Source organism: Thunnus albacares, chromosome 17, assembly GCF_914725855.1.
Source record: "Thunnus albacares chromosome 17, fThuAlb1.1, whole genome shotgun sequence".
Lineage (NCBI taxonomy): Eukaryota > Metazoa > Chordata > Actinopteri > Scombriformes > Scombridae > Thunnus > Thunnus albacares.
In genome coordinates, this window is record NC_058122.1 from 9,749,236 (window position 1) to 9,774,262 (window position 25,027).

At 40.3% G+C, this 25,027-nt stretch overlaps 3 protein-coding genes across 10 annotated transcripts in view; 1 reads left to right on the forward strand and 2 right to left on the reverse strand.

Moving 5' to 3' along the window:
- Positions 1 to 12,822, reverse strand: part of LOC122966316 (ubiquitin carboxyl-terminal hydrolase 7-like) — a 30,647-nt gene extending 17,825 nt beyond the window's left edge. For 6 of the 8 annotated variants that reach the window (XM_044330426.1, XM_044330423.1, XM_044330422.1 and 3 more), the window contains exons 1-13: positions 12,747 to 12,822; positions 12,213 to 12,308; positions 11,729 to 11,927; positions 5,964 to 6,102; positions 5,540 to 5,628; positions 5,321 to 5,429; positions 4,803 to 4,933; positions 4,262 to 4,316; positions 4,092 to 4,172; positions 3,536 to 3,626; positions 3,254 to 3,333; positions 2,561 to 2,670; positions 1,593 to 1,749 (exon numbers count right to left, since the gene is read on the reverse strand). In XM_044330426.1, coding sequence (XP_044186361.1) covers positions 1,593 to 1,749; positions 2,561 to 2,670; positions 3,254 to 3,333; positions 3,536 to 3,626; positions 4,092 to 4,172; positions 4,262 to 4,316; positions 4,803 to 4,933; positions 5,321 to 5,429; positions 5,540 to 5,628; positions 5,964 to 6,102; positions 11,729 to 11,927; positions 12,213 to 12,308; positions 12,747 to 12,807 — 1,398 coding nt within the window. In that variant the 5' untranslated portion in view covers positions 12,808 to 12,822. Of the gene's footprint in view, positions 1 to 1,571; positions 1,750 to 2,560; positions 2,671 to 3,253; positions 3,334 to 3,535; positions 3,627 to 4,091; positions 4,173 to 4,261; positions 4,317 to 4,802; positions 4,934 to 5,320; positions 5,430 to 5,539; positions 5,629 to 5,963; positions 6,103 to 11,728; positions 11,928 to 12,212; positions 12,309 to 12,746 lie in introns of all 8 variants that reach the window. The other 2 variants (XM_044330425.1, XM_044330424.1) reach the window with 1 other exon arrangement.
- LOC122966314 (ubiquitin carboxyl-terminal hydrolase 7) overlaps positions 1 to 14,308 on the reverse strand; it is a 64,759-nt gene extending 50,451 nt beyond the window's left edge. Inside the window, exon 1 of the mRNA XM_044330415.1 lies at positions 14,085 to 14,308. The gene's annotated coding sequence lies outside the window, so the exon portion shown is untranslated. The remainder of the gene's footprint in view (positions 1 to 14,084) is intronic.
- A 1,320-nt stretch (positions 14,309 to 15,628) lies between these two features.
- c17h16orf72 (chromosome 17 C16orf72 homolog) lies at positions 15,629 to 24,082 on the forward strand. Its single transcript, XM_044330429.1, has 5 exons — positions 15,629 to 16,246; positions 17,389 to 17,469; positions 18,117 to 18,184; positions 18,416 to 18,626; positions 20,327 to 24,082. Exons 1-5 carry the CDS (start codon positions 16,051 to 16,053, stop codon positions 20,641 to 20,643), a joined length of 873 nt encoding a protein of 290 aa, XP_044186364.1. The 5' UTR covers positions 15,629 to 16,050; the 3' UTR covers positions 20,644 to 24,082.
- The last annotated feature ends 945 nt before the right edge of the window (positions 24,083 to 25,027 follow it).

A 25,027-nucleotide genomic window follows, 5' to 3' on the forward strand; every position in this document is an offset into this window, starting at 1 on the left:
TGACGCTTTACAGGAAAGGACATCTCATGTCCTCGCTACAAGCAGCGCCCTGCTTGGAAGAAAAGAGCGAGGCTGGCTGGATCAAACGTTCAGCTCCGCATGATAAGAAAAATGTGATTACAACACGTAATCATGTGAGGAATTACAGGATGTAAGTCTATCATTCAGCTGTTCAGTGGTGTAATTTTGTATATGTACAATTATTAGTGTTACAAATTGACTATGTGTCACAAGTTGTTGTGTGCCATGGTGTTTTGCCCTGTTAAAGAGTTAGTTGTGGGTTATTAATTGTTGTTATAAAGTTATAACCGTTAGTAAGAAGGTTACCCAGTTAATAGGGGTCCCCTCTCAATATACTCTACACAGCTTGCCCCAACTGGAGCTCTCTTTGCAGCGATTCTTCTTACTCTTCTGATTCGCCGCTTCTCCCCACTTTTAACCTGAATAACAATCAGATTGTTAGCCGCAGCATGGCCAGAGGGAAGCACAGCCAGCTAGCCTCTGCTAGCCTCCCAGGAGCTGCTGTGTTCGGCTGCAGAAATAACAAACACCTCAGCTGAGAGGATGTACCATTCTATTTGGAAACCTTTTCTTCTTCTTTTTTTGGTTTATATTGTTGGTTGGTAACCAGCGTAGTAGGTGCATGATTGCCACCTTCTGCTTCAGTGTGTAGACCAGAGATTAAATCCTACCCATTAATCCTGTCTGTCTAATAATCTAAAAGAAAACTACTACCTTACCTACTTGGCATGTTCATTAAAGTTTTGATGCTGAGCTCCTGAACTCCAGTCTTCCTAAGTTCTTCCTTCATATATTATCTTGATTGATCATACTTAGTACAATCTATGATTGCATGCATAAAAGTCTCCTCAGCAAGGTGGAAAAAAATGTGTGTACATATCATATCAGTACTGGCAATCAGCAAAAATGAGATGGAAAATATCGGCATATTGGGTATCGGCAAAAAGTCCAATATCGTGCATCCCTAATACATCTAGATTTGCAGATATATCACTTCATGGGAAGGAAAAAATGGTAATACAGGGAGTGAACTCTTAAGTTGAAATTATGTTGCATGCATTTTGAGTGACTAAAGCTGGATTCATGTTAGTGATCCTTTCTTTGACATGAAGTGGCAACATACCCTTCTGTCAAGCAGCTTATCTTTCTAACAATTGTTAAGCATTTGTTCTGCAAATCTAAGTGGGTAGCTCATTGAATGCTCCACCTGGTTTTTAACATCTTTGTATATTTTTGGAATAACAACTCACTAGAAAACATCTGTATCTTGGATCTGGCATCTTCATTATTTCTCTGAAACATAAACAATGTTCTATGGGCATACATATTTACTAGACCAGTGTCGAAGTCCACTGTGTACTTATGATGACAAAGTCAATCTCATATCTAGAGGTTGAGCACCCTTGGCATAGTTCATCCCAGCTGAAGACAAACATTGGCAGTATTGTGCCAGTGTTTCTCAAAACTATAGCTAACAAATGTGAAAAATCTCATCATCCCCTCCAAAACACATGAATGGTGTGTTAAAAAAAAAAAAAAAAAGTTCTCACTATTGGCTCCTTGACACTCACTTTGCCGTCTCCTTTAGGGTTAAGATAGACAACGTAGTGACCGCCATGGTTGTCCCCGCTGTGCACTAGCACTGCATGCAGGATGTAGTTGGCTGGGTCCTTGGAGTCTGGCTTCTGAAGGAATTCATCCAGAGGTAACTGATCTGGAAACTCAAACCTATTGAGGACAGGAGGAAGGAGAAGCACAAAGGATAGATAGATGGATGATGAGGATAGGGAGAGAGGAAGTTTGAGAAGATGGAGAAAGGGAAGATAGAAAACGAGAGATTGAAGAGAAAAAGGAAATGGTAGGCAGAAGAAAGTGGAAGATATAGATATATTAAGACAAGGAGCAACACAGATATACAAAGAAAGCAAGCAAGAGTCTAACCTTGGTTGTGCTCACCTGCCACTCCACATCTGCACACCCTGGATTTGTGTTTGTGTGTGTGTGTGTGTGTGTGTATACAAAACCTTAGGGGGGCCAGGTGCCAGTGGCAGTGTCGATGACTCACAGCTTGTGAGAAATGCTACAGAGGAAAATTAGTTATTCTCGATGGCTGCGTGTGTATGGGTATGTGTTGCAGCAAGTGTCACATTATACCAGTGGATTGTTAAAATACCATTAGTTCCCAGTAAGCTTTAAACAGAGCGATACAGCCTACAGGAAATACTCTCAATGACTCACTTTCTCACTGCCTGGGTGAAGGAGGTCAGGGCATACGGTTCAGAGAGTGCAGGCTCAAGTGCTGTTTCTAGAAATAGACGGCTCCTTCTACCTATGTTAATATGGATTAAACCTTCTTTGAAATAATGTCCGAGCACTGGCCACTGACGCATTGTGTCTTTGAGAGTGATGGGGAGAGATCTACTTTTTACACTGGGTAGTGTGTTTATATGTTTGTAAAGTAATAGACATTTAATCATAATAAAAAGAATGATCATGTGATAACAGAGTGTGAGAGTGAGGTCTGGTGTGTTTGTTCTACCTGTCATTAATCTTGATGTTTTGGTCGGTCTGTGGGTCATACATGAACCTCATCAGCTGCAGATGAAGGATTGGAGGGAAGGTAAGAAACTTCACTCCTTTTTCTGCTTCCTGCAGTACAAACATACACAGGCATCTGGTCAGGACATCCCATTGACATTCATACTCTCACCCTGAATGCTTCCAGTGGGAAGTAATTTATTTGAACTCAAACACATTTTTCAAGTCTGATAACCCACTCTGGACAGATACTTCTTTTGTTATTGTTTCTCCTTGTCCTCCATGCTAATACTGAAGCCTCAGAGTAGTTTTTTCAGATTTGGCATTGAAACACTACATAAATTCAGAACAGAAACCTTTTCCAGCTTTTCCACCTGATTATTAAGAGAACAAATCTGTGCACGGCTGGCATTGTTTTCCAATTAGAGAGTAGTGTCTCACATTCATATTGCGCACTGTGTTAATACAAAGTCAGCAGGGTCCTGCTTAATTAGCGGATTTAACAAAAATGTTGGCTTTGTATTATCTTATAATTCAATTAAAATAGAGCAAAAAAAACAAAAACAAAACAAACAAACAAACGGAAAAAAAACAATCACAACTTAAAATACATAAAACTAAACTTGGACAGACTAAAATAAATAAAAACAAAAGATGCATAAATTATTTTGATCCCATCACTGTGAAGCCTCACCTGCAGGCCATGCTCTCCTGTGTATTTGTAGTCCACATCTAACTGTTCGGTTGCAACATAATCTTTGAATGACTCAAAGACTGGAAATAAACAGAGCATGTATAAGATCAAAAAACAAAAAATCCATATAGACAAATAAAGACCTCCAAATGGCAAGAATAGCATAGCATTATGACACCAAAATTACTATTTGAACTGACGCTGTCCTATTTGTCTGAAAAATCAGTCAGTTCCATTGTTTGAGAAGAGCTGTGAAGTTGATGTGCTCATGATAGTACTCACTGTTCTTCTTTCCTTTCATGCTAAGCTGGATGTCATAGTAGTCCTCTATCCGCTCCGATCGATAATCAACATGCTTACACTGGATATATGACTGGAAAGCAAGAACAGACACACACACGAACCCACAGGGGTCAGACTATATGTCACAACCTGGCTCATAAGGCTATGACAAAGTGGGAGAGACAGTTTCAAAAGTTGAAGATGCAACTGCTCCCAGTAGGCACCGATGATCCCCTGCCCCACCCACCAGGTATCTGAAAAACAGGTAGGCAACAGACAGATTGGCAGGGAAAGGCAGAGATCGTCACACTATATGATTCAATTGTTCAATATTGTTTCTAAGAGGGTCACCTCTTTATTTTTATTTATTTTACCTCCTGCTATTCTTAAACTGAGCTTTTTACAGGCTACATCCTGAGCTGAGTTGCTTAAGTTCAGCCACTTCACTTCATTACTGTGCAATACGAAATGTCTGTAAATTTCTACCTTCAACAAATAAGCGGCTCATATCTACTCTTTCTACAAAGAAAGAGAGGGAAAAATAGAGAGAACATACCACCATCTTTCCTCTGAAGAGCTTGGGGATGGTTCCCTCAACACAAGTGCCTTTCATTTTGTTCTCCACATTGTCCAGGAGCTGAAACACACATGCGCACAGTAGGTCAATTATTCAGCATGCAAACACATACACACATATATTCCTCAAGACAGTATAAGAGAACTCACCACTCTGCACAGCTCCTGTACGTCATGTTGCATGAAGCTATCTAGTGTTTCCCACCTTTATGAAGTAAAAGAAAAAAAAACAACAACTACAGGTCAAGACACAGATCTTGATCTCAACTCCAGGTAACATCCTACAATGAACTTAGTTTGACAAGCTCACTACAAAAGAAATCATCTTTGATTGGACAGCACAATAAACTGAGGAAACTGTCCTGAATTGCAATGATAACTACAATTTCAAGTTTTTCAAAGGCTGTTCATTTAATCAAATAAAATTACTGACAGACAAATTCAGCTGTATGAGAAGACCTTCTTGATGTTATTAAAACATAGCAAATTCTGTTCAAGTATCTCACTTTCCTCCCCACATTCAATGTTTGAAGTATTACAATGCCAACAAGAAAATACAGAAAAAAATGTTACAATTACACCACTAGATCCAAAACCACTAAATAATGGTTTTACTTCTCAATTAGCCTTCATCTTTGTCATCTGAGGACAGAGCTGTCAATTTTTAAAAAAGTCTGTTTAAATACACTACCCAAAGGACTTGGTGAGTTTCTTGGTGCCGACAGGTTTGTCGCTGTGTTGCAGCTCGTAGAAAACCCTCTGCAGTGCCAGGGGAACGCTCTTGGAAGAGTCATCTCCCTCTGTGGGCATCATGTACACCGCCTGGGAAGAGAGGAGTCATGAGGATTCACACCAAGATTTGTCCAGTAGGTGTAGTTGGTATGACTCTTAGATTGGAGCTTCTTATTTATACCGATTTTGTGAAAACCTACATCATTTCTAAACTTTGTCTAACGACAAATAAAACACACATTTTTAGAATTGGAAAAAGCTATGAAACAGCATTTAGAGTATGTATTTGAATTGTATTAGAGTACAAATTTCAGTGTATGTTGGCCTGATACATAAACATGTGGACAAAGGGTACAAACACACAAATGCTGAGAGTAAGCTCTAGTGCACACATATACACATATAATATACATTTTAGGGTAGCATATAGGAAATCTCAGCTAAGACACACACAGACACACAAAGGTAAAACCATACCCGTCGTAGCTGGTTGGTGAAGAAGAGTGTCTGTAGCAGGCTATTCATGTAGCAGGTAGCTCCCTGGTTCTTTAGTCCAACATAGCCTGTGTGTTTCTTAGAGTCCCAGCTGGATACAGAGAGAAAGTGGATGTTAGGGTTATAATTCATGATCAAGAGAAAAGGCATCCTGGGATCACTGTAGAAATGCAAACCCAGAGACAATTAAAAGCTACGTACGCCACTCCATGTGGGGCATCTGCCTGGACATAGACTTCAAATGTGACTTTGTCATCATCAATGAAGCCCCTCTCTGGATCAGTAACATCCTGAAACACAACACAACAAAAGCAGTTAATATCAATAAGGATGGGTAGAAAAAACAGCATTTATTAATATTTTCTATTTATTTTCCTTTATTCATGACAAAAAACAAACACAGAGCGGACCAAATAGACTATAAGCTAACTGGATTATGCTGGACAAAAATAAAACAGCCCTTCCAGCACAGCCTCTTTTATCCACCCAATCAACAAACAAATGAATATTAAATTTTTGACAGCATTTACTCTACCAGTTCTAAAACTAATAACATAACATAACATACTAATATTAATTTGCCTACTTCATTTTGATCAATTTCTCTATAATTTTCTGTACTTACACTCCAGGACATGAAGTTTAAGAAACCCCAATCATTCTCTTTGTAAAAGAACAGATGACTGATCCTGCGGCTGAAAGACTTTTCATCGTCTTTGTAGTTGATGATCTTCAGCATGGCCTGTGCATGGCACGACCATGACCTGAAACACCAAGAACAAGATCCATTGTGAGACAAAATATTTTTGAATTAATTTGACCATTTTCTCATGAAACGCATTTCCTCAAATAAAAGAATTCTGGCAGATATAGATATAGATATATTGTGCGGGCATGGTGGAGGAATGAGCTTTCCAAGTGAGTGGAAAAGATGAGGCCTCAACTTAATTTCATGTCATCTACTGTGTTTTGGTGGTGATTTTAAATAACACCTTTAATTAAAGTTAAAGGTAATTAAAAGACCACTGACATGTAAAAAAAACTTTCACTTGACTGAAAGAATAGGTTCCCAAGATTGAAGTCAGCAATTCAAGCAAATTGAGGATTCAAACCAATACCTCCAGAAACTAATGGCTGAAGTCACAGTGGCAACAAAGGGGATACAAATCTGTATCTGGAAGGTCCAACAGCTTTCACTTTCCAAGTCAAAACTACATCATGAAGACAAAAAACCACTTCAAATACATTTGGACAAGGTTACTGACAAGTACCAAATAGGGGAAGGATGCAAGATTTTTTCACTGAATATTTCTCAGAGTATTATGTCAATCATAAAAAATGGAAAGAATGTGGTACAGCTGTGAACCCCCCAAAAGCAGCCTGCCCTGCCAGTCAAGTAGAGGTCTTCACGGGTCCACCCAAACCCTAGGACCTGAGACCCGTTTTATGTGGTCAATCAGGTCCAGGTTAGCTCCCATTCTATTGCCATGGGTCTGGGTCTGTATAACTCTTAGGAGTTGCTGATCACACCGGCTTGATCAAATGATGCGTCTGTTTCAGGACGTCACAGCATAAAAACAAAGTCACATTGAGCATTGCCGTCAACATTATCGAAAGTGCTGGCTTGAAACTCCATGCCAGTTTTTGTTTGGTGTTAATAGACCAAGTAAAAACGGAGATATGCTGATATCACTCACTGAAAAGTGTGCAAGATGGGATGGGGCAGACATTGCATTTATTTTATATCTGACTTTTTGTCATATGACGAAATATTGATGAACATTTCAGGGAGGGGAGGGTGGCCAACAGCGAAGAGCACATACAAAGCAGAGACATGGGAGAGAGACAGAGAGCAACAGAGAGACGTGAGCAGATATTGAAATAGTTTTCGGAGGATTTGGAGTTTTTGGGGAGGAAAAATGAAGCGAATGCCAAGCTATAAAGTTGTTTTTCCAAGAGGAAGATGCTGATGACAGTTCCTTGTCGGAATCAGAGAGTGATGTTGGCGAGGATGAAATTGCTGAGTCATCTTTTGTCATCAACAACGAGGGGTAAGACAAACTTCTTATGAAAATGTATTGCTTTTGTTTTCTTTACTACTCTTTGTGTAAACTTGGTGAACTCTCTTTTTACATGTGTATATGTAGTTTTTGTTTGATGTTGGTAGAACAGGTAAAAATGGAGATAGGATAAATTTGATATAAAAGTCATATTTACGCATGTGTAAAAGCATGCAAGATGGGATGGGGCAGACTTTGCATTTACTTTATATCTTCTTCGTATGTGTGTATGTGTACATGTGCAGAGATGATGAGCAGCCTGGAGCATCTAGGCCTACAAGCCCAACAAGCAGCACACAGACGCCTACACAGAGGAGGCGTGGGAGAGGGAGATGATGAGACAATGAGAGGTGAGACAAACTTCTTATGAAAATGTATTGCTTTTGTTTTGCTTATTACTTTGTAAACTCTTTATGTTTATATGTTTACATATGTATGTGTGTTTGTGTACATGTACAGTGAGCAGACTGACACAACCCCAACAATGAGCACGAGGAGAGGGCATGGGAGGGGGACTCAAAAGAGGTCAAGATCTCCCGGAGCCCAGTCAGTGCAGCCACACCACAGCTCTGAGCCCTGGAAAACTAATCTGACCGTGATACTGCCCAACAAACCAGTAGGTTCGTGCTCCGCAGAACACCAGGAGTCCAGGTGAACACAGATTCAGCACAGTCACCTGTGGACCTTTTCCGGTTATATTTCTCCACAGATACAATGAGGACACTGCAAAAACACCAACAACTATGCAGCAAAAAACGAGGAAATGGGCAGGACAAATGGGTTGATGTTGAAGTTGAGGAACTCTACAAATTCCTTGGTCTTCTCATTTACATAGCATTGGTGTCGCTGCCAAGTCTCCAAGACTACTGGAAACACAACCAGATCTTGCCTGTGCCGTTTCCAGCCACCGTCATGGCAAGAGACAAATTCAGGGCGATATTAGGGAACATCCACCTCAGTGATCCAGAGGGGGATGTTGAAAATGAAAGGAAGAAGGGAACACCACAGTATGACCAGATGTTCAGACTCAAGCCTCTTATTGATGTTACTGATAAAATTTGCACTGCCTGCCAGGCTCATTACCACCCAAGGAGGGAATTGGCAGTTGATGAGAGGATGGTAGCAACTAAGGTGAAAACTGGCATGACACAATACATAAAGATCAAGCCAGTGAAATGGGGGATCAAGTTTTTTGTGCTGGCTGAGTCAAGCAATGGTTATACCATCAATCACAATGTGTACCATGGCAAATCACACACACCAGGTGTTCATGGACTGTCATATGATGCTGGATACCATATTTATATGGACAATTTCTACACCAGTCCCAAACTGTTCCTCGACTTGGCCAGCATGAAGTTTGGAGCCTGCAGCACATACAGGGACAACAGGAAAGGGTGTCCCAGTGGGAGCACAAATGCCCTCACCAGAAAATCAAAAAGAGGCAGCATGAGATAGATCAGAGAGGATCCCCTGCTCTTTGAGAAGTGCATGGACACGTGGGACGTTGTAGTGTGCTCCACAATCCATCAAGCAATTTCTGGTGAGGTGGTCCAGAGGAAAGTGAAGGGTGGAGATGGACACTGGGCAGTGAAAGACAGAGTGCCTCTGCTCTTGGTGCAAAAGAACTTCCTTGTTGGTGTTCCTGTTGTCATTGCCTTGGCTATAGATGCCAATCAGAAAGCCACACAAGGCCACAGGACCTGCCAGTGCTGCCTACAAGTGGACAAAAAAAGGAACCTCACATCATTGAAATGCGAGTCCTGTGATGTAGCCCTCTGTGTCCTCGTTGACAGAAACTGTTTCAAGAGTGGCACAAATAAAAAAAATAAAAAAACGCCACACCTGCTTTTTGTTGTAAATAGTTATATATAGTTTGATTTTTTATCTCAGTGTTACCATTATATGTTCAGGAGGTGAGCTGTCAGAGAGCAGAAGTCAGACTTGTTGCGGAGAGCAGATGATAAAAAATTAGCATTGCTAACATTAGCAGCCGGGGCAACGAATGAGCGACCGTTATCAAAGTTCAAAATGGCAAACAGTCAATGTTATCTTTATTGTGTTAGGTGCAACAAAACTGCAAAGCTGATTCTAAACGAGTAGTGTTTGTCATCCGTCACTATGACAGCAAGTGGACTTAAACTGAAATAACAAGTGGATAAGCCATGCTGTTTCAATCAGCCAGAGAGGAATAACAGAAAACCTGGATGCATTTTACCAACTTTCTTGACAAGGAGGGTGGATTATATGCATCACAGCCTGGCACAGGGGAGAAGGCTACGTACATTGCATTAGGTAAAACACAAACTTTTGTTTTGACAACTTGTAAATTAAACGCAAAATATGTCATTTCTGCTGCTAGGGGTCTCTCAATCAAAACAATAACAAAAGACGGAGTATGATGACGGTGTGAAGTAGCGTGAGATCATGAGAGTTGTTGTCTTCATTGTTAAACAACCAGCTTCTCCAGGATAGGATTACTTCAGTGTTCATCATTCAGGATGTGTTTACCAGGAGCTGAATTATCTGAAGAGGTCTCCTCCTCTCCAAAACAAACAGATCTGGTGATTAAAAAAAGATCAAAACACTGATCTGGTCTGTGTCACACACACACACACACTGTAAACAATCCCATTGGCTCGTGAGTGTTAAAATCTGCGAAGAACATACAGTTGGATGCAGTTGTCACTGTTTTTTTGCCAAGGTCCCCTCTCATATATTGACGTTCACCTTAAAGCAGGCGTCACGTAGCAGACGAGATCAAAGTTCTAATTGGCCCATAGAGGTGCTGAGCAAAACTCAGGAGAGACTCAGCAGCCAGACATTTCTCCTTTCTCTGTTTAAGAGTGGTTGAAATTGTCTCTAAAATGAGAATACATGGTTCACCTTAAAAGGTCGGTCAACCTTAATTGGGCCAGGTCACATTCCCATGGGCAGCTCATTTATGTTCCATCGCTCGCTAACTTCCCCTTCCCTTTAATCAGCAGGGGGCAACTGTTTAACTTTTAACCAGCCCCAGGATGAGGTGCTGCAGATAACAGGAATACACGCACTCAAAAACTTCATCTGTGACAGTAGCCGCGTGGCGTGCGTATTTACAGGCAGGTGATACACAGACTCTGCATGTACATCAATCAGGTCACTATGTGCTCTGCTGAAGGTATATACAATATATTGTTTCAGCCCTAGTGATGATGTTGGATGTTACAGGGACTGTGCGTGTGATAAATACAAATGCAGATCCCACTGTTCTAATTGCATAAAAAAGAAAACTTTTTTTTTTAACTCAGATTTTATGCATATGGTGGTGTGGTCTTTATACTATAATTTTCCTAAAGAAAAGATTTAAAGGTTCTGTATATAGGAATCAGAAATTCCTTGTCATTAGTCACATCTGTGGCCGTTAAATGAGCTGCAGTCAACATCCTGGTGCTTGCAGCGTGAGACTATTGCGGGTGATGTCTTTTTCCTCGCTTACACTTCTCATAATTACATAAAAGATCTCTAACATTGTGTTTTACACCGTGTTTCAAGAAAGCATCTCTCACTCCCAGTCAGTCAGCCCTCTGTGGCTGTGGCCAGGGAGCAACGCGCTGTTGTCGAGGAGCAGCGTGCTGCGGCTGGGGAGCAACAGACTGTGTCCAGGCAGCAACAAGCTGTGGCTGGGGAGCAACGCACTGCGGATTTGTTGTGAAATGTGTGCTTATTATGACCTTTGGACTAACAACAGGAAAAAAAAAAGGAGCGAGCTATGTTCTGGTATCACTCTGGAGCTTGTTTTCTGCTCCTTGAGGAAATAATGTTGTTTTAGCTGTGTGCTCAGGAGTGGGCGACTTGTCATTGCAGGGGTTTTATTGTGAAATGTGTAGTGGTTGATGGAGGCAGCTAGCCGTCTCAATAGCTGGATAGCTAATATCTGCAGGGTGTTTCTAGCTGGATAGTACCATTTTTGTTGTGTGGTTACATCATTCATTTATTGATGTTAGCAGGAGAGAGGCAAGGCACTCAGGAGCACGCAAAAACATCACTTCGGTTGGATTTTCGCAGAAAATCCGGCCTGAGTCCTTCACATAAAAATCAGTCTACAGGGTGTTATAGACAACCGAGGAGGTCAGGGAAGGTCTCATTTTTTACGTTACATTACAACCCATTCAGTCATTGGCAATAAAAAAACATTAATATATATAAATTGCTTCACAATTCCTCATACAGAACCTTTAAAAAAAAAAAAAAAAAGCACTAATGAGATATATCTGCCTTGATTTGAAAACACTGTGCCTGTACATCTATCAAATGTCCCCCAAATCCCTCGTCCAACTAAGACACCTACGTGGAGTCTGACTCTGCATTACACTGCAGGAAGAAGCCCACGCTCTTCTGGTGTGGCCTGTCAGGATAGAAGCGCGGCATCACCATTATCTTCCATGGTAGGTTCCGGAGAAAGCAGGATGGGCTGAGCACCGACTCACTCAGGCGGCTGAAGCGCTCTACCACAAACTGGAAAGTTGCCTCTGACCTCCAACTGGTGTCTGTGGAAAGATGGTGGGAGAGGGGCGAAAATGGGAAGGGTAGATGTTCAACAGAGGAACAGATTTCTTTCAGCTCTCACTGACCTGGTGCAAGTGGTCATTGTATATCAATATTTTTGAAACATAGTTTGAGACTAAAAAACTCCACAAACAATTCAATTGAGTCATTCACAATATGATGTTAAACCTAGATCATTACCTAGAACATTTTCTTCCACAGCGTTGAAACAAGCAGTAGAGTGAAATGTTTGTAACTGTGTTTGTGTAAGTGCACATGCTCCTCACCATCCTCCTCTGTGTTGTTGTGTCCATCCGCCATGGCAACATTACCATTGATCACTGGGTTGGCCGGGATTCTTGGAGGGTTGTCTGTCTCTCCAGCTGCACAAAGAGAGAAATAATATAGTAAGACTGTACAGGTAGTGGGTACCAAGATGGGTAGAGACCTGTCTTCAACATTGTTACTTGTATATGAGCAAGAGGGCACTGTCTAGCTCTGTAAGGAATGTCAGACAATGACAATTTTCCTACCAAGATCAGTTAAATATGACATCAAGAACTAAAAAAAAGTTTCTGTCTGATTAGATATTCATTTTAATTCATATTTACCAACAATGATCCAGAAACAGAAAAAACTAAGCAATACCTTGAATGGTCATTCAATCCTAAAACAGATAATCTGCAACTCTATCACATTCTTTCAATACTTTTGATAATGTAGTTTCATGGTTTGGTTGTCAAAATTAGGGAAATTCAAGTGATTATTATTCAAGTTCTTAAAAATCTTATTTTGCCTAATTTCTGTGAATATATATATACCTTTTAAAAAGCAGGAATTACTTAGGGCAAAACAAAAACAGCATCTATTAAGACAGGACATTTTTTAAATTAAACAAAACAAAAACAAAACTGAGTTTATTCTACAACTACTCTCTAAATCTTCATGCAGTGATCCTTCCCTTCTCCTTTCATACATTTTACTCGGAAAACCCAGCTGAGACAGCATAACAGAGCATAACAGCATAATAGAGTGAGGGCAACTGAAAGAGTGTGTGTGTTATGTGTAACAAAGACCATGCAACATTACAGTAGCCTGGGTAATTGTGGACACCATGCAGGATTAAGCTGCAAGTCAACCCTCGTTTAAAAACACACGCGCACCAAGGACGTCAATTATCCCAGCCAAATCATGACATGATTCGATGCACAGTGTGTTCTTACAAAGCTGGGTCATGTTACATAGTGTGATCCCAAGTCTTGCCAATTATGGCAGTGCTGAATTGGGCTAATGTTAATGAACACAAGATGGGCTCATGAAGGGTTACAATAATGATGATGGCACATGGTCAAAAGCACTGGCAACTTTTCCCATTCCCCACTTTATGAAGGTTAAATATTTCATCTGGCTCACTTAAAATATATTTCACAAGTCAATAATCATATCCAATAACATGGAAAATCATGATAGAGATGTTATATACTAAAAGTAATTAGTTATGGCCTTAGAAGAGTACGGCACAAAATGGCGCCAAGGTGCGCGTTAGCAGAATTGGCATGGCGCTGCATTGGCCATTTTAATATCATAATGAAAAAATTATGTTAAGGTTACCCCACTTGGCTTAAAGATGCAAAGATAGGTCAATAATAACCTCAATAGGCTATAATTTTTCATTGGTGAATGTCTATTCTCAGCTAGTTGTTACAGACATAACATCCTTTATCTTCACCAGCTATCATAGCTATTTAGCCAGCTAATTAGCTAACATAACTAATGCATTAATATGAAGTCACATTATAGTTATGGCTTCCTGTCGGCCCAACGTGACTTGGCTGACGTTAGGTAGACAGTTACGTTAAGTTATCATGTTAGCCAAAAAAACCCAAAAAAACTAACACTAACGTTTAGTCTCACCCTCACTCCTCAAAACTACAAGCAAGTTAATGTAACCGTTTCAGGGCTAACGTTAGCTAACGGTTCACCTGTAGGATAACATCACTACTGCCATCGAACCTTGAGGCCAACTAGCAAACATTAGTCAGGCCAAGTCGAAATTTTGGTTGACTCTGCATTTGCCTTAGTCACTAACATCACACGGCTGTGATATTATATTATACATATTAATATGTCATATTAATAACACAATAATATCAATTTACCTGTCCCTCAGCTCTGCTGCTGGTGTCCGTAGTCACTCGTCAGTAATTTAGTTCAAAGAGAGATTGTCTCGGCATGAAGCGCAGAAATAAACCAACGGACGGCGGATAGGTAATGTGATTGGCATTTTGAAAATTTCTGCAAATGTGTTATTTTTCTATCTACACATTATTTTGTGTTAGGAAACAACACCTCTTTATTAAGTGTGTTAAAGCAGTATTTTAACACTGTAGAAAAGCATTAAAATGTTTTCAGCGCTGATTGATAAATGACTGAAAGTTATCTAGCCTAAATTTTTAACACTATTTTATTTACTTACTATTTTTACTTTTATTTACTTTAATTTATTTATCAATTAATTTACATCATTTTTAATTAATTACCCGTGTAATACTGTTATTCAAAGTCTGTTTACTTAATGACTTATTTACTTAATTATTATTATTTAGTGGAATTGAGATCCTTTTCTTCGACAACAATTCTCTGTATTTATTATTTTCTATTTTTATGTGACATCATTAGTAAATGCGGGTTTATATTTTGGCTCCGCTGCATGAGAATGATAGGCTACATAAATATTCAAATGGACGACTGCGTTTTTTAAAATTAACAAATAGTTTTATTGTGTCACTCACACAGGGGTTTAAGTAGGGTTTGCAGAAAATACAGTCGTAGGTGTTTAATTCAGAATTCGTGAGTTAGGCCAATCTATGGACTAAAAACCTCTTCACTCATTACGAAGAGGGGGTGTGCCTGTGCCGATTAGTTAATTACTTAGTACATAAGAAACTGAAAGGAGTGTCACTAATTCTAATTACTGAAATTTACAATTTTGATGTTCGTCTATTTTTTTCTTATGCACTGACATTCATATATGCTCCGTATGCTTGGTATGCTTGCCTGATTACACATACCAACTCCTATATTATATAGCATTGTATAAGACAACCTTAAAGTCATTGTATACTCACTACTGAGTACCACTAACAGAGATAAAGTTCAAACACAATTTATCCCTTTGACAAGGGAGTGTCCATGTCCACGATGTTAGTCACATTATCTGCAGTGCTAAAACCAGACGGTCCATGACTGAAATACACCATCTTTCATATTTTGAGTAACATAAATGATACCATCCAGTGGGGGAAAAATGATACTGCACCTGAACTTGGCGTTAGATGCTGTTGCAGTTTTCTTTCTTGACTGACTCACTCTCGTTTATCTCATCTCATTTTATGTTTCTGTTAAGGTTTGTTATAAAAGCTTTTTTTTTTCTTTTTTTAAATTAGCAGATGGTTAGTCATGTCATACGAGTCATATATGGACTTGAGTGTCGCCTGAAATTAAATTTTAGTTTTTCTGTGTATATTATGTTATGTTATTTTATGTTATATTATATTATATTATATTATATTATGTTATGTTATGTTATGTTATGTTATGTTATGTTATATTATATTATATTATATTATATTATATTATATTATATTATATTATATTATATTATATTATATTATATTATATTATATTATATTCTAACAGCCGTTTTCATGACAAAACTCGCACTCTCGTGCAAGCTTTAGTAATGGGGAATTTTCAGAGGTTCTTTTGTGACAATGTTGTGACGGACAAGTCAGAAAGCCAATCAAAATCTGAGCTCAGAACTCAAGCCCGCCCTGCAGTATCGATGTAGCCAATTATTGCTAGCGTTTAGAATCAAAGGCGGGATGAAGCGCATAACAGGATAGCTTGCGTTGTATATATCCAGAGGTCGGCAACTAGGAAAAATAGTTAGCTAAGCTTCTCGACACAGATGGTGGCAACAGCGAACGGCGAGATATTATAGTGCGAAATAGTAATAACGATAACAGTATTCATGAAATTGCTCACATAATTCGTAATAACGTGTCCCGTTATTCATCCTTTAACACATAAAAGTACATTTCCCCCCGAGTTTTGGTGTATTAAATGGAGGAGAAGAAGGAAGACGGAGACTCGGAGATACAGGAACACGGACCCGAGCACTGGTTCTCAAAATGGGAGCGGCAGTGTTTGGCCGAAGCTGAGCAAAGGGAGCCGAGCGAGGAGCAGGCCGACAACGACCAGGAGAAACTGTGGCATCTGTTTCAGAACTCCGCCACTGCTGTGGCACAGTTATACAAAGGTTCAAACCGGCGCTGTCTGTGTGCTTGTTCATCCAGTGTTACCCACATTGTCAGTGTACTTCTGGCTTGTTGATTAGCAGCCTAGCTTTTTACTGACTAACCGAGCTGTTACTGTGACTAACGTTAGCGTCACATCGGCAGAATGCTAACTAGCTCGTTAGCAAACTCGCTAGCCAGTACTGGGTAACGTTTACAGCTGATTTTGCAATGCTAAATTTAGCCAGAAAAATACGAGTTATGAACTGGGATCTGTTGTTATAGATGTATTTCGAATGCGAAACAACCTCAGCTAGATTGACAGACACAATTAAAGTACCTCAAAATGAACATGAATACCTTTGTCAATAAACTAACGTTAGCTTGTTGACACCCAAGTTAGACAGCAGCGGTTAGCTAACTGAACGTAACGTTAGCCAGGCTAAGTTAGTTACAAAATGGCGATGGTAACAACAATCGTATCTACGCGACATTCCCAGATGACAGTCTCCTGAACACTGTCAGTGTTACCATCTGTTATACCGGACGTTATTAGTTAGTTAGTTAGTTCATATGTCCCACAAAGATACAAAGTTAACCAGCACGAAACCGCACACTTGCTTTTAAACGTCCGGTCTGCTGCTGAGTGAGCAGTTTGTTTAGCAACGTGTAGCCAGCGTTATAATCACAAAATGGCGAGGATATTATTGGTTCGCTGTGGAAAAAATTGGTTTGTCTTCAGTCTGCTATGGCTCTTAGTTTTCAGTTATTCAGTTCCTGTCCGTATCGACAGAGCTGGACGTGTTAAGTCTGTTCATGTTTGACATGTTTGTTTGACATGGCTTTGCAACTTTACTGCTGAGAGGGCAGTTAAGTTGGTGTGTCGGTGCTTTCTTGCTAAACAAGCTGCTGCCAAGCTGGCCATCTAGCGCTGGCTGACAGTTATTTTTATGCCAAACCCTGTGTCTGCAATTGTAGATGCAAGACAAAATGGCGAATGAAAATGATCTTCACCTCGACCCTATAATCACCAAGCTGTTGTGCCTCTCTGATGTTATGTTGTCCTTAGGTCACATTAATCTCAATATATCAAGGCTTCTTGCTTTGAGATTATGTCTGCATGTCATGTATAGAAACCAAACATATTTTCCCTTTCCTCTCACAGACAGAGTATGCCATCAGCAAGGCCTGTCATTGTGGGTGCCATTTCAGAACGCTGCTACAGCAGTTACCAACCTCTACAAAGGTAACCAAGTCGCTCTCCTCTCTATCCTTGTGTCTCTGAGCAGGATGTATTGGTGTGCTACCTACCACTCCTACAGTTGCTTTTGTGCTTTACTCTATCAATATGCATTGTAGCTGCCTGCCATAGTACTTATAAATGTAGACATGTTTTTATTGACAGGTCCATCCAACATATGGTAAACAAACATGGTCATTATCACCCTTATCAGCTCATATTGATCAGTCTGTCACAGAGCTTGTAGGCTTTTGTCTGTCAGTGAAAGACATGTTCATTGTGTGGTTAAAAACAGACTACAGGTTAAAACTTTTCTGTAACAATGTCAGGAATCCACCAGTGAAACAGAGGTTGTTTGTAGTAGTAAGAATGAGATTGGACTGGACTGGGCTCTCACTTTGGCAGTCTACCTCCAAAAAAAAATGGGCAGAAGATTCCAAGGTAGATTATGTACTCGTGCTAGTAAGTGGTGAGCAGCTGGTACCCTCTGGAGGTAACTAGCTATTGCTTAAATTAAATAAAAGATGTTTTCACAAACGGTTTCTTAATGGTTGGACCAAAATACTATCACTTTTAAAGATTCTATATATTTTGCTTTGCTTTGAAATATATGATAACGATTGATAAGTTTATGCTGTCTTCAACCATCGCAGAGAGTGTGGAGGCTCATCAGAGAAGCTTCGATCGGGGCATCCAGATAGGCCACCAACGCCGTAATAAGGTTGGTTTGTTCCCCTTTTGGCTAAATTAGGGACCACAATTCTCTTTTATCTAGATAAAGTGGTATTATACTTCCTTGTTATACTTAGTTCCAAGATGCTTAAAAACTGCACTAAGTTTACAGAACCGGTGTACTGAAGGGCAAAAGAATTCATCATTGTAGAACTTGAATGTTAACAAAAATGAAACTTTGGCCAAATCATGGATGAATGACTCTAATATTGTATTGCAGGATATGTTGGCCTGGGTGAAAAAGCGCCGGAGAACCATTCGTAGGGAGGATCTTATCAGCTTTCTATGTGGGAAAACACCACCTCACAGGAGTAGCAGGGCCAACACCAGGCTGACTATGGTGGCCCCCAGTCGGGCTAATTCACCAGCTGAGACTGGCTCATCTGTGGAAGCAGACCTCCAGCCATTCAGGGAGGCCATAGCACTGCATGGTAAGCTTACACAGCAGTGGTCATTCTAGCCACCATCACAAACTTTATTTACAACTCAGGAGACAGGTACATTGTTGGATAGAAAATCAGTGGTACTGCTGGTCTTTCTGGTCTTTACCACTGATGTTATATATCTGTTTTTGTACGTGCATGCTCTTCTTTGTAAAACCCAATGATTCCACGCATTTAATAGATATAAGATTTAGCAATGTACTCTAGATTGATTGTGATTGTTCATATGAGGGGAAAATATGTTGAAAAGTAAACTGGATCCTTTACAAATATCCAGGTTGTCACCTGAAGTGGAATAGTTGTCTTGTAGTCTTTTTATGGGATTTGCAGTTACACATATAGTGCCTAAGCAATGAACTACTGTGTGTGTGTGTGTGCGCGCGAGAGAGTGTGAGAGAAAATACTTGTCCTTCAGTGATCGCACACTGCCACATGTGGCTCAGAGATAAGGGAATGTTATGCACGGGTATGTAAGTATTGGCCAATAGTGAAAGAGGGCCTCACTTTGTAAGCCCTGTGTGTGTATGTGTATGTGTGAGTGTGAGAATGTCTCACTTTAATGGTGGTGGTTTTTTAAATGCGTAGATGAAACTGTTTTTATTTGTAATTATCTTACATTATGTTGGTATTTCTGGTGTTCTGTCAGTGCAAATGAATATTCAGTGTCTCACATTTGGAAGGGGTCATTTTAGGGTGTTGCTGAGGGCAGAGTGGATGATGTTAGGCATTTGGTGGTTTAGGTTACAGAAATTCAAGTTCAGTCAGAAGGTTTCAGTGCGTCTCCTTTCTCAGTCATCAGATACCTTTTGCGTTTCACCTCCAATGTTTGTGTGTGTTGGGACTGATACAGTCATTTAGATTTTGATGGTAAAAAAAAACATTTCTCTATCGCAGTCTCACAATCAGATTCACATTTTTTTTGGCAACATCCCCAAACTGGGATTAGAACATCCATGTGTCTTAACAGATCTCTAGACCATTACCACTGTGGTGAAGACCAGTGTGGATTTGTTGGATTAAAAATGAGAAAGCCACACAACAGGAATACAGCACATGCTGTACTTGGCCAGTTAGACAGCGTTCATGACCCCTTACATTCGTATGATGTTGCACCTTTTCCTGCCTCGTACAGTCAGGCAAATCTTACTGCAACTGTTTTTATTCGTTACTATGGGCCCAAAGTTTTTTGGGTTCAGTTTAAACTTTGACACAACCCATGTGTGTGAGAGTGAGAGAGATAGCTGCTTCAAATGTTGTTTTGTGGCAAGCATCCTAACAATGTCATTCTCAAGTAGCCTCAACCTTGTGACTCCCGTTCTCCTCTGAAATCCAAACAGGAGACGGGGACAGGGAATTAAATAACAGCCCAAGCAAGCGACTTTGACTAATGATGTGAAGTCCTGTCAAGTACTTGGTTGTGCGTACATCAATCCTTAAAATGCTGAATGAAACTGCACGTAGCTGTCATGCAAAACATTTGACAAGATGACTCACGCAAATTTTTCAAAAGCAGAATGGGCAGCTTGACTCTGAGAAAAGTGAGGTTGAAACTGATACTGTATGTACAGTTTTTTTTTTTACAGGACAGGTTATCAAGATTTGTATGAAGTAGCTTGCTTATTTGTCTAATTTCTCCATTTTCTGTTGCTGCTCTCTCTTCTCTATCCTGTCTCCTCCTCTTTGCCCAGGTCTGAGTGGAGCCATGGCGAGTATCAGTGTGCGCTCCGGTGCACCAGGGTCCCCCACACATGTGAGCGGCAGCAGCAGTAATGGAGGTGGTACTGGTGGTGGTGGATCTTCCGGCTCAGGGCCGGTGTGCCGCAGCAGACGTAATGGGCTCCAAGACGTCGACCTGAACACTTTCATCTCAGAGGAGATGGCACTGCATCTGGACTCTACAGGCTCCGCCTCTGCTGGAGGGGGAGGAACCAGGAAACGAAACTCCACCCAGTGTAGTGATGTCATCACAGACTCCCCTACTCACAAACGCAACAGGATGATCTGATCTGCTGCCTGCTTATGTGTGTGAGGGGGTTGGGGGGGGGAAAGCCTTCAAAGCCAAGGCTAGGAGAGGGGGATGGATGGGCTTATGTGGACAGATGTGCAGATGGACAGACTGACGTTCGGATCCCTGGCCGTGCAAAAGAATCTGGGCTAAAAATGAAAACGGGGACTGGAGGCTCTCAGTTCAGTCTATTCAAATGTTGGATGAATCTATTCCTTGTCTCCTTTCCCCTCACTAGTACTTCAAATCACTGATCTGCAATCAAAACACTGCGTGCAGGTGTGTGTTCGGTCAAACGGGAGGTCTGGACGACACCCACACACCCCCTCAGACGTCGCTGTCGCTGGAAAGGAGACAACGAAGGAAGTCACCAACTCATTGTGGGATGCAGACAGTTCTCAAAGGGGTGAAAATGCACTGTGCTGCTTTAAAAGTAAAAGCCACTTGATCCTTGACACATTTGTGCCCTTCTTCCCTCCCTTAAACTCACTCATCCTCACCCACCACCTTAATAAGGAAGTGAGGGCCATGATCAAATCGTCTCACTCAGTGAATGGAGTTGCTCGCCAAAATGTTGGACCCAGCTCCTGTCAGAGACTCACCTCTGCATCAAACAACCCACCTGTTCTTTCTGTTACTTCATCATTGCAGCTCTCAGTTGGCGTTGCCTGTCAGTGGTGGAGCTAAATCGCCCAGTAGGAGTACATCTGTGGCATCATCCTGCCTCATCTGTCGCTTGTAACCAGTCACATTACTCTGGCTACTAGATTGACGGCATGTAACTACCAATAGCAGGCTATTGATGTTGGACATTTAGACCTTATTCTCTGCTAACTACTCTGCTTCAACAGTGACTTTATTTAGTTCAGCCTGTTGCCCGGTTTTTGTTTTTAGTTCTTCAACCACCAGTGTTAAAATTCTAGGTTTGTCGCCACTGTTTGCAGCAGTGATAGCCAAATTAATTTTGTGTTCTTTCTCCACCTTTTTTTTTTTTTTGTTGTTGTTGTTTGTATTTGTTGAGGATAATGGAAAGGAAATGTTTTTTTTTCATTTGTGTATACAGCTTCTCAGACAGCCCGTTTGCTGACTGCGACGCCCTCTCCCCCTTGCCCTAGTCTTATTACTAAAGCAGCTGCTGTTTTATGTGATCGTGTGATTATTCTGATGAGTTGCAATAAGGATTTTTGCACTTAGCTTTCACCTCTAACTCATGCAAACAAATCGGCTCTTCCATTGTATCCCAGTTGTAGCCTTGTCCAGCCCTAAACAGGCCTGCTTTTGGCACGATCACAAATCACATACTGGTTGGTGCTTAGAAAAAGTAAACACTTGGTATGACTAGAAATGGAGCTCTTGTGCGCACCCCCCCCTACCTAGTTCCAACAACCCTTCAAAAGTGTTCGATCACAGTAAGGGGTGTTTGCGCGCATGGGCTTTGTTTGTATTCATCCAGCTGTGTTCAGAATATCCTTCCCTGTATGACAAATGGTAATGATTTAACTTATTGGAAGATAATTGGTGCTGTTTGGAAAAAGCATAAATCACAGAAATGCTCTCAAGAGTTTCTCAACAGACCCACCGAACATGCCAGCCAGCGCATACAAGTCACAGGGGATAATTTGGCTGGAGAGTGTCGGATTGGGTCTTGGGACACGGTCTGCTTTTTCTCAAAGGGGTGTGTGCATTAAAAAAGGAGATGTGGATGGGTTTGATTTTACTTGGTACAGGATGATGCAACTTGAGGCTTGTTTCATTCTTGAAATGGTTGCTGCCTTCCATCCTTCTGTAAGGGAGTAGAGTAGGAGACACTGATATCACATGAGTCAGAAATTTGGGTATATTTAGCGATTGTAAAGTAATGTGAACTGGTATTGTACTGATGTTTGGCTTATTTTAGGGTATTAACAAAAGGTTGAGTTAAATCTAAGGTCATGTTTGTGGGCACAACAAACTCATTCGTTCAATGGAATATGCTTTTGTTTAGCATAGGAAGCTAACAAAGTGTAAGTGATATAAAGATCTTTAGTTGTCTAATTGGTAAATGCAATCTAAATATTTCCAGTGATGGCCTGCCGTAGTGGTGGTAAAGTAAATTGTCAGTGAGGCGTATAACCCTCAGCTTACTTTCTGTATTGCCCTCAGTAGCTGACTTGTGGAGATGTCAATGTTTCCTTCTCTTTTCCTTCATTTTTTGTTGACTTGTTCACTCCCTCTCACCTTTTTATGACCTGGAACGTTGGGTTTTTCTTTAGTTGTTTAAAGCATGCCAGTTTTTAACTTCTGTTACATTTTGGTCACAGATTTCATTTTTGCATATAGGTTGGCTTTTTATATTCATACACGATTGCTGGCTTGTCAGTGAAAGAAATGAACCATGTCAAAATGAAGAGTTTTGCATTTAGGAGTTTGTTCTTGCATACAAGTGAAACCACTGAATTAGACTGATTAAAAAAAAAAATGTAAAACTTCATATTAGGAAAATTGAGATTTGATTTGCCTACAGAGAGCCTCTGACTGCGAAAGAGGGTGCACAAGTAATCATTGGTGAGGCCTTTTGGGTTTAAAAATGTACATTTCGCCAAAAAAAAAGAAAAAGAAAAGTGAACAATGTCTTGTGAATTCTGGGTAGCCTCAGCTATCACAGGTCTGAATAATGTATCATAGGAAGGATCCATTTTTCTAGAATAGGAACTTAGGCCCTAAAAGTCACATTTAGCCTCTGGGACTCAACCTTGCAGAGTGTTCATGAGAATACGGTGCGGGGGACTGACAGAGGATCGGAGATGGAGTGAATCTTGAAGGCTCACACACTCCTCATTAAATCACAGGAATGCATTTTGAATATTTTTTTATTTTTCTTCCTCCAGACACTTAACTCACCGTTTTGTGTGTTAACACTCCACATCGGCATTGGTAGCACTCTTGACTGAAACCAAATGGCGCATTTAGCTACAAATGAGTAGTCGTAACCTCCCTGAGTTTCTGTTGCATGACAACATGTTAAAGGGAAGATTACGTGAAGTGTCTGCTGACAGGAAAAATAAACTAAAAATTCTAACAAGGATAGTTTTCCTAAAGGCTGAAGAGTTTTCTATGTGCTGTCTATCCAGTCCCACTGTTGCGAGCTGCAGCATTGACCCCCGCTGACTTGCCTGGTTATACTAGAGGGTCACTTTGTGTTTTTCTTTTCTTCCCCCTGAGCCAGTCACCGGCCTTCATCCACATGTTTCAAAAGGCTGACTCATGCCACGTGTCTCTGGAGCCAACACTATTATCAGCTGTTTCTTGATACTTATTTGTTTAAAAAGTAATAAATGGCTAATCTATATACTTAACATTTAATTGTTGGTATGATATATGTGGTTCACATTGTAAAAGAAATAAAACCATTGAGTTGCAATTGGATGGACTATGTTTCATTAAAAATGGAAAATGTCAAGAGTTTTGTTTTATTTGGTGACTTGAGAATCTGGATTCACTTCACGGCTAAACATGTTTTAGAAGAATCTGTTAACTCGCAGCTCTCGAACTTGAAAAGTGGGACAAGTCACATTTGCACTGTTTTCTCTTTCTTTCCAAAGAAACTGTGTAAATGCTATTTTATAAATAGTAACACTCATTGTTCTTATTTTCTCCCTTCCGCCTTGTGTATGTGTATGGTTTTGAACTTGTGTTTTTTTTTGTTTTTGCTGCTGAATTGTAAAGCACTTTGAGCTGCATTCTGTGCATGAAAGGTGCTATATAAATAAAGTTCATTCATTCATTCATTTGCTAGAGATCAGCTGACAGTTAATGAACAACAAAACAAACTACTCCAAACTCCCCTTTAAATAACGGATCTGATGAATGAATCTGAACGTATGCTGGTGACTAGCATACCAGGAGCAGTAAATGGATAAATTATCATTTCCCCATTCCAGTATATTGGATTGTTTTGTCAAAGGATGTCTACAAATGTACGTATTTAACAAGAGACCACGGAAGCAAGAAAATCTCACACTGACACTGATATGGTAATAATATGAATAGATGAGTCTGCATTTGTCTTTTAGCAAGCAGCCCTGCTACTGACCACCGGGTGGTGCTACAGGAACACTTCAGAAACACTTAACTTTTTCTACATGTTGGGTGTCACAATGGTTACTTATTCTGTTCATACTGTAGTGAAGCATTTTAAATGTCATTCTGATGAAAACTACTGTCCTGATTCTGTCCAGTCCTGTCTCACTCTTTGCATTTCTACCAACTTAAATTAAGAAACTTCCCAAAGAAATGGAAAGCTAAGTCTTGATCTGTGGAACGATAAATATAAAATCAAGGTAAATGCTCTGCAGTTAATAGCTTTGAGACACAGATTTACTTTGTAGTGCATATATCATACCAG